This window comes from Leuciscus leuciscus (assembly GCF_965113295.1).
Source record: "Leuciscus leuciscus genome assembly, chromosome: 18".
Lineage (NCBI taxonomy): Eukaryota > Metazoa > Chordata > Actinopteri > Cypriniformes > Leuciscidae > Leuciscus > Leuciscus leuciscus.
This window is the reverse complement of record NC_138742.1, coordinates 39,678,527-39,687,887: the sequence shown is the minus strand read 5'-3', so window position 1 is coordinate 39,687,887 and position 9,361 is coordinate 39,678,527. Positions and strand designations below refer to the sequence as shown.

The following is a 9,361-nucleotide window of genomic DNA, read 5'->3' as shown; positions in this document are numbered from 1 at the left end:
GTTAATGGTGTTATAATCGTGTCTTGTGTAGTAGACTTTAAACATCATCATCTTTCCTTTGTGACCTGTTTGTGGGCAGGTGGTTCGCGATGGATTGTGGAACCATTGTCATAGCGCTGAGGAGAGGAACTTGTGGGCCAACGCGGTCTGTGTGGGCCGAATCCAGCATGTTGGACCTACGTATCAGTTTGCCTGCATAAATGTCAAGGTTTGTGTCATTACAGGTGAATGTCAGATTTTGTCAAAATATTATCCACACCCCTCATTAGAAACTGTAGTTTGCATGAGCTGTTGTTATCAGTACCCACCCCCACTCAATACATGTATTTGCAGGAAAAGCTTAAAAAGCTTCAGAGCACAGTTTCAGTTGTATGTAGTACAGATTGTAAAGCTTTTTCTCTCAGTCATGTGATGCTGTCATGTTTCAGAGTGGGCAGGTAGCCAAAAAATACACTACATAAATTCCTCCTGACACACACCCTGTCCTATCACATCTGTTTTTGTTCAAGAACAAAACTCCACAAATACGCTCTTTTTTGAATATATACAGTACATACTGTATATGTAAATGATCTGTATTTATATAGCACCTTTCTAGTCTTTGCGACCACTCAAAGCGCTTTTACACTACATCGCATTCACCATTCACACACATTCATACACTGAGCCTAAGTGCTCAAACAGAAACTAAATCTACTGGTGGAATTGCCATCAGGGCCTTCCAATGAACGGGCAACCCACTCTACCTCCTGAGCCACAGCCGCCCCTATATATATGACATATATCATTCTGGAATTTGGAATAAAGTGTCAGCTAAAAATTTATAAATGTAATTTGGGGTTTTTGTTGTGACTTCATGACAGTAAAGAATCTACCATTTCATCCTCCTCCTCCTCCTCAGTTAGGCCTCAGATTTATCAATGAAATGGTTTTGGTAGATGTGAATATCAAATATATGGAATGTTAGCCATAGATTTCCTGGCCTTTTAGACTTAATGTAAAATTAATTGAAACTTTTTAAATCATAGCAGAAACTCAATTACTATCATATATATTTTTAACATCAAACCCTTAATGTCTTTCTAATTGACCCTAATCTGTTGTGCTCTTGCTACATGACGATCTATAATAGCAGAAAATAACATAATTTCACTTGAGGCTCCAACTCAAAAGATTTCTGAACTTTACAATGCTAATTTTCAGGTCAACCTCAGAGCACGCCACATGTCCTACCAACTGCAGATTTGCAGGACCTCTTCCACCGCATTTCAAGGGAGGACCACCTAATGACATGGCTGCCAGTGGGGGGCTTCTTTCCCTTAAATCACCCCCATCACTAGCCACCTGGTGCTGGATACCCCAGTCCTCTCTTCCCCCATTCCAGACAGTTTTGTACATGGCAGGGGGTCCCTGGCCATAGTCCAGTGAGATGTGTGCTGAGAGTGTCAAACCCAACCAGGATTTGTGTGGGTAAGGCTGTGTTCAGATCAGCCAGAGGAGAGAGACTAGCTTCACTGTCATTTTAGTAACATGTGGATCTAGAGCTGTACCTCTGCCCAGCATATGTCAAAAAGATCAGAACCACTGAAACCCAATACATCAAATCTAAATTTACAAAAACAGCAGATCATTTTCAAAACTTACATGCAGTCGCTATATCGTTTGTGAGCAGGCCTGAGAGTTGTCTGCTAGAACAGTAAAATCCCATGGCATGGTGTGAATCTTTGTTATTGTGCCTATGGAGAATAGTTCACTATACTTACCTGACTGACAGTGACATGCACTCAACCTCAGTTTATTGGGGAGCCACTGAAGCAACAATCATTTGATTGTCACCCAGTTCAAGTCTACCAGTTATTAGATTATAAATACTGAAATCTTGTTTTAGTCTGCATAGTAATCTCAGTGACTTCCGACAGTTTACAATTAACAAATTAATAACCTAATCATACTGCAGCCATGTGCCATCAGTTCATTTTCTTCAAGCTTAATGTTAACCTTCCAAAATAACTTTGAATATTCACAACTTTCAAAGAAAATCATATCTAAATAGAAAATGTTTGTTTGTTCTCTGTGTTTACTTGCCCACTCACCCGGTATAGGGTATAACATCACAGGGATTTTAAACAGTCATCAGTTTAACTTCATTTAGCTCAAATCTCCACCTGCAGCTGAGAAGGAGGTGTAGGTATGTAAGCCAAACGGTAATTTAGAATCTGTATATTAAATGTGTGAAACAAATTGAATAAATATGTCATTGAAGTCACTCAGTCCATCATGTTTATTTTTTTAAGAACTGTGTGTGGTCTTTCCCTTTGTGTATCCTGAGTTTTGAGAGCATTAGAGGGGTTCCGGGTGTTTGGATGGGGTATAACAATATGCACTGCTTAACTTACAATGAATCAGTTAACGGAGTCTTGTCTATTGGCGCTTTTCCATTACCAGTACCAGCTCGACTCGACTCGACTCGACTCGCCTCGTCTCGGCTCGGCTCGCTTTTCGCTCCGTTTTCCATTGCAGATAGTACCTCCACAATAGTACCTGGTCGTCATAGCGACGCCGCAGGAAACTGCCGTGACTTAATCTTTTACGCGAGACGCGCGAGATACACCCGCTACCCACACACACAGGACAATGGAGGAAATCGAGTGTATGCTGTTTTTGGATGTTTTTGTTTTTGCTGTTTTTTATTCAGGATACTCCGTCTGGCGCGTGCAATGATGACGCAGTGAATAGTGACGATTCTCTCTGACCAATCAGCAGTCTGCCTTGTTTTCACGTCACATTTTAGTATCGCCTCGGCTCGCCTCAGCTCGCTTGGAACCTCGCCGGAGGTGGTACGAAAAAAAGTACCTGGAAGCGGGTACAGGTACAACTTTTACACAGTGGAAAACCAAACAGAGCCGAGTCGAGTCGAGTCGAGGCGAGCCGAGGCGAGCTGGTACTGTGTAGTGGAAAAGCGCCATATGTCTATGCAACTATGTTACATCATTGAAAAAGCAAATACACAAATGCAAAAATAAAATCTTGTTTTGAAATTTATTTATCTTATTTGAACAGTAAGCCTAATTTAGGCTAACGTGAATGTCAGCGATTATACAACAGGCACTCAGAACTGGAGTTAACAGATGTCTTTATAACATTTCTGCAATTCAAATATAATAAAGGGCTGGGTGCTAATCCCTCTTCTGAAGTCACATTACAGACATATTTTTTTCATAGTTTTCAATCACATAGATTAACATACAGTATATATGAAATGTGGGGAAAAACTACACATATTTCCCAGTATAGTAATCCACTCCCCTTCAGGCCGGTAAATGTGAGCGGAAAATTACCTCCTGCACGTGAGAGCACACATTGAACCCACCCCCCCAATCTCCATTTTATCTGTACCTGCAATCCCAATTTGGTTCTATTCCCTCCTAAAGTCCTGTTAATTTCTTAACCCTGGGTTACATTAATATCTCACAATACACTCAGACCAGAACAAACAGAACAGTTAAACAGACCAGAACAGTCTACTGAAAAAGGAGCAATAAACAAATAACACCTTCTTTCAATATAAACAAAAGGCAAAAAATAACCCTTCACAAATTATAAGAGAGCGCATTAGATTTTACTATCAGTCAGGTCATGGATTGCAAGTATTTTCAGTAAATCTAATGACCAATTTAACTAAATGACAAATAATTAAAGTAAAACATAATATGCAAATCTCGAACTATGCACCATAGGGTAGGTTACTTGAGCTTATCAAGGATACTTATTTCTTTTAAAACATGTGGAACTTCTATTGCACAAATGATAAAAAACAATGTGGTTGAAGTACAACCCCTTATCTTAAGAGGAAAGCAATACCACTTTTATGACATCTGTTTGAAGTAAAACTACTTAAATATACTACAAATATATTGAATTAAAACATTGACTTTTTGGTAGTTGTTTGTTTTATGCTTATTGAACATTAGAATTGTCTTTCTGTGTATCTGCAAACTATCTACTTTATGCTATCATAACTCAGAATTTATATTTTTTTGTTTGGACTATTGCATATCTCGTGCAGTTTCTAATTACAATGCGAGGAATTTGTCCAAACAATTTCTAAGGAAACAATACATGCTTATGTAATGCCTTTTGTACTTTAAACAGCATATCAATATTAAATCACTTGTGTATATACACTATGTCTACTATAAAGATGTGAACATGTTAAATTCTTCTGTAAACATGCACACAGTCACAATAAAATATTATCATTCTGTGAATGCAAATTCACTGCATGTAAAAAAAAAAAAAGCTGCTAGCTTTAACTGAATCAGGGTGCACATTTTAAAGATAATCCAATGTCAAAGAGAGCTTGTGTTAATTAATCAGAACAAAAAGTTAAATGCTGAAATCATGCCTTTTGCAACTTAAACATTATCTTTTATATGTTCTTTCCAGAAATTGTGGGTGCTACCTATTGGCACTCACCCTTCTGGCCTAGATGATATCCATTACCCATACTGAGCTTGTGAGTATAGTATTGAAATCACTACGGAGGTCTGGATAATTGTTGTATCCTACAGGTAGCTTTAAAAGGCAGCCACATGTATGTGATTGTGGTCTTCGCTCGAAGTCTGAGGTTTCAATGAACTCTATCTTAATTGGTTTTTCCATCAAATTTGAACCAGTGCAGAAGCGGAGGAAAAGCTGAAGGGTTCTCAGATCAACTTCACCTACATATCTCTTCAGGTAGCGGGCAACTGCTTTTTTGGGTGCAGTCATCACATCTGGAAACTGCAGGAGGTCCTTTACAGCTTTTCCAGTTGGGGTCTTCTGCTCTATGACATCTGGAGCATCTGGTGGCAACACACTTGCTAAGTGCACCACAATAGGACGCCAACACTCGATTACATACATTGGTGCCTGTATGAGAGATTTGTGTCCCATCTGTGAGAGCAGTGGGATCAGATTGTCCTTTGTAGGAACCTGCTGGCACTCGTGTGGCTCAAGAGCATCAAATAGTGAATCACTGTCAACAGAGTCAAAGTCCTCCAAAGCCTTTTGAAGGACCTCTCTCTCCTGTTCAGACACGTACTGCAAGAAGGTGTCCTTTAAGCTGCTGAAGGTTGTGGAGTACAGTACCTCTTCAAGGAATGGTGTCGCCAGTTTCACTGGGAAATAGCGGGCAATCTTCCACCCTACTACTAAGATTCTAGCAATAGCCTGCCACTCTTCACACTGATAATCATGCCTAATAAAGGGTACTTTCACATCCCCGCCCATGGTGCACCTTTCATAAAAGTCTGTCCAAAACTCTGTGAAGCAGTCCCGGGTCACACCACTTCCCTCCCCTTCTTCAAGTTTTCCATTAGGTAGGCGCATCTTAATAAACACATCGGCGCTTAAAATATCTGGGTTTGTGAAGGCTTTGATTAGGTCAGTGAGACAATGCCCCCGCCTAATAATCAGTGTAACCGGAGCACGTTCACCCAGTGTCTGGTCATTCCATGGCTCTGCAACAAGGCCACCAAATTCCTGCGGTGGCTGTTCATTTGAAGGAGCTGGTTGAGGTTCGCCTGGGCTCTGCAGTGGCTGGTCAGGCCAAGGACCTGGTTGATGTTCACCTGGGCTCTGCAGTGGCTGGTCAATCCAAGGAACAGATTGAGGTTCAACCAATCTCTGTGGTGGCTGGTCATTCCATGGCACAGTGTCATCCAACTGCACATCTTCAGTTGCCACAGCCCCAATTATAATCTCGAAGTCGATCTCTTGGTGAACTATGTCATCCATATATTGTACCTCAGTTGAAGCATGTGGCTCATGTCCTGTGAGATCAACAGTTGGGGTTGAAGTTAAATGCATCTCTGCTTCCTCTTCTTCAGAGGACAACTCCACATTTACTCTTTTGGTACAAAGATACAGTCTAAGAATTTTTACTTTGCTTTCTTCATACAAGATATCCACAGTGCTCCAACTGTTGACATGTACCTGAGACGATTCAATTTCAGTAGAATAATCTGAGAGCCTTTTCCTTTTTTTCGAAAAACCACTTGGGAAAAACAGGTCTTCAGCTAGTTTTTTGATTTCCACTACTGTTTTATCCTTGTCGATTGTCAGGTGTCTCGTTCCTCCCCCATTGATAGCCTTTACTTGTTTGTACCGTTTGTCTTTTTCATTAAAGTCCATCCATCCAAGCTCAACCCGTCGATCTTTTTTTTTGGCATTTGCATTTCCTGCCAATGGCTTTTTTTTCACAGGTACAGGTGCTTCTCCAGACAGTCTCTGACGTAACCTTGTCAGTATAGACTCTTTCCTGCTCTTTGTGTCAAGTGATGCATTGGCTTTCCGACAGAAGGCCACAGTAGCTATTCTATCTCCAGCTTTAGGAATGTACTTTGCCAGGTCTCCATCATTCATTACAGGGATTATAGATGCATCAATCTGGAAAAACAAAAAATTGGGAGCATGTTTAGATTGACCTATAAATAGTAAAACATTTTTATAATTTCTGTCAGAAAATCTTTCTGAATTCTGTATTTTCAATTTAAGCACCTTTTTGTCATCAGAAAGTGTGTAATCGTGGTGGTGAATAAAATTTCAACAATTCAATAAGAAAATTTTACAAATTGTATCATGAAAATACTACTCAAATGTGCAATTATTTATGGGGACAATTCTCAATAAATGTAGGCTACTACAACAGTAGATGTTAAAACAGGCTATTAGAATACTATTTTATATTAGAATGAATGAATTGTTGCAATACATTTCTTGTGAATTGTCCCATTTCAAATAGGTTATTGCTTGACAGCCTCCATAGGCTGCTGAACACAGGTCTGACGACGCTACTCTCAGGTGGACAGCGCGCATCCTTCTATACAAGCTTGACAAAACATGTTTTAAATTTTTTTTTAAAGCAAAACCTAACTCCTCCCACACAGCCACGAAATCTACAATGAACTGGGCTAGCCTCTTGCATCTGCCGATGTGGTTTCACTTCAAGTTAGCTCTTGCTAGTGCACCGTCTTCAATATGACAATGTGTGTCTATGTTTTATGATTGCATGCAGTTGCCCAATAGCATTATGTTGCAGACATGCAGCCAGTTGTATTTAATTGGAGCAGCCAGTATTTAACAGCAGCCAGTTGTATGGCCACTGGCTGAGGTGATCTCCTGGACATGGTTGATGTTCACCTGGGTTCTGCAGTGGGCACATACGTAGGGTAACTTTGAGTTAACCACAAAGATAACCTGCGCAGAGCAGTTTAGAGATGCAGCGTAAATTGCCATAGCAGCATACCTCGGGTAAAACCAATGCACCTTTCGTAGTGCGGGTTAATCGGGAAATTACACCAGACGTCACAAAGTTACTCCTGAAATGACCTGGATAAGGCCTGTACTACGAAGCGAGGTAACTGGCTTAAGTTTAATAATACCAAAGTTCTCCTTTAAGAATAATAACACAGAAATGAGGCAGATTCATATGTAAAGTGGCTTAGCTTACCTTTTCATTTTCCAGCTTCTGGATAAATTCCTCATCAATTTCCCGCTGAATTAAAAATCCTCTCAGCTCAGCATCCATTCTTTTTCTCTCCTGTGTAAAGGGGATTAAACGTTGTATGAATTCAAAACTTGCATTACTTTTGCGATTAGAGAACTGTGGATTGTATAGTATCTTGCCAAGCAAGATTACTCTTGTTGATCTCAGTATTGAGAAAACTCATAAAGAGCCAAAGGGAGAATGGATATTTGAAGTTGCTGGCCTCTACTACTCATCAGGAAAAAAAATGCACTAGTGAATGAATATAGTATGGATATGCACTTACATAATTATGAAAGACATCTTAGTAGGTAAATGAGGAGAGATATTGGTAGGAAATGCGTTATTCAAATACTATGAAATGAATAGGCTACTCTAATATTAACTGAATATACACAGCTGCTCATGATTGTGAGCATGGTTGGTATAAATACAATCTGTCACCTGTTAACCAATCAGTACGTCTTTAATAATAACATGACAGAATACCAATTAATGTCACTGTAAATCTATTGGAAACAATAGACATAGACAATAAACACACTGACCATGCCGCTGCTTTGCTCCACCTCAGATCTTAACAACCTCAACAATCACCTCCCGAGATTCCATCCCATCCGGTTGTGTTATATAGCATATAGTTTTAGTGTTTAATGTATGGTGACATATGCTTTAAGTTAGTGTGTTCTAGGGGTGTAACAATATATCGTGTCACAATTTATCGCAATGCAAAAATGCAACAGTATGTATCGTGGATAGTTCACCCAAAATAATAATTACTGTGTGAGAAAGTTTTCAGTGTTTTAGTGTCAGTACTACATTAAACTACTATATATAATGTTGAATATAGTGTATAATAATGCAATGGAGGAGTATTTGTGTGTCCTGATAATGCCAAATGTCTAATGTTACCAGTACAAATTGACTGACATTATTTTAAATACATCTAGTCTGTGAGTGTGAAGATTGAAAGCATATTCGTCTAAAATAATAATTCTGTATTTTCAGCTTCAGAATCATGAATATTGTTATTCTGGTGTCTCTATTGTCCTGTGCATTGTGTTTCCAGCACCAAGTCCAAGCCTGTTCATTTACACACACAATGTAAATCAAATTTAGCATTTTAATCAACTGTTAATTTTTGTTCACCTTTTAACATGTTTTGGAGTATCGCAATAATATTGTATTGTGTATCGAATCGTGACGTGAAGGTATCGTTACACCCCTAGTGTGTTCTTATAATGGTCTCATATAAACAGTCTTTGAGTTTATTGAAAAGCGCTATATAAATTAAATATAATATAATTATTATTATTAGTATTATATGATTACTTGATACACAGACATAACTGATATTTCACTGCATCCACTAATAGTCAATGGCCAAAAACTAGTGTTGACACCATCAGTCAACGTTAACTAAATAGAACAACACCACATGAACTGCCGGCTTTGTCCCTGTTACTAATGCCTGGTTCAGATTACAAGATTTTTGTGTCTGTTACGATAGTCACAGTGTCAGATTACACGATTTTGACTCCTAAAATCTTGTCGTGTTGTGGACAAGAAACATGTCAGACTACACGTTGCTTTCCGACCAGTCATCAACTTGTCAATCGAATTATCTGAAGTTCGGTAAAAAAAATCATGCGAATAAAGCTGGTGAAAGTGTGTTTCCATCAAACGGCTTTAAAGCGAATAAAAACCTGTGCGTAATGACGTCACATGCTGTTTTGCGATCAAATTGGTATATCGAATTGATTTGAGACATTTTAAGGTGTTTCCATTCATTTTCGCACTGAATCACACAACATTCAAGCAAACATTTGCGAA

The 9,361-nt window shown here is 39.1% G+C and overlaps 1 protein-coding gene across 2 annotated transcripts in view; it reads right to left on the bottom strand.

Moving 5' to 3' along the window:
* Positions 1–2,971: 2,971 nt before the first annotated feature.
* The window catches only part of LOC309480377 (uncharacterized protein), a 76,095-nt gene continuing 69,705 nt past the window's right edge, over positions 2,972–9,361 (bottom strand). Inside the window, exons 2-4 of one of the 2 annotated variants that reach the window (XM_082144810.1) lie at positions 7,493–7,582; positions 5,598–6,429; positions 2,972–5,549 (exon numbers count right to left, since the gene is read on the bottom strand). In XM_082144810.1, coding sequence (XP_082000936.1) covers positions 4,486–5,549; positions 5,598–6,429; positions 7,493–7,570 — 1,974 coding nt within the window. In that variant the 5' untranslated portion in view covers positions 7,571–7,582 and the 3' untranslated portion in view covers positions 2,972–4,485. Of the gene's footprint in view, positions 6,430–7,492; positions 7,583–9,361 lie in introns of both variants that reach the window. The other variant, XM_082144809.1, reaches the window with a different exon arrangement.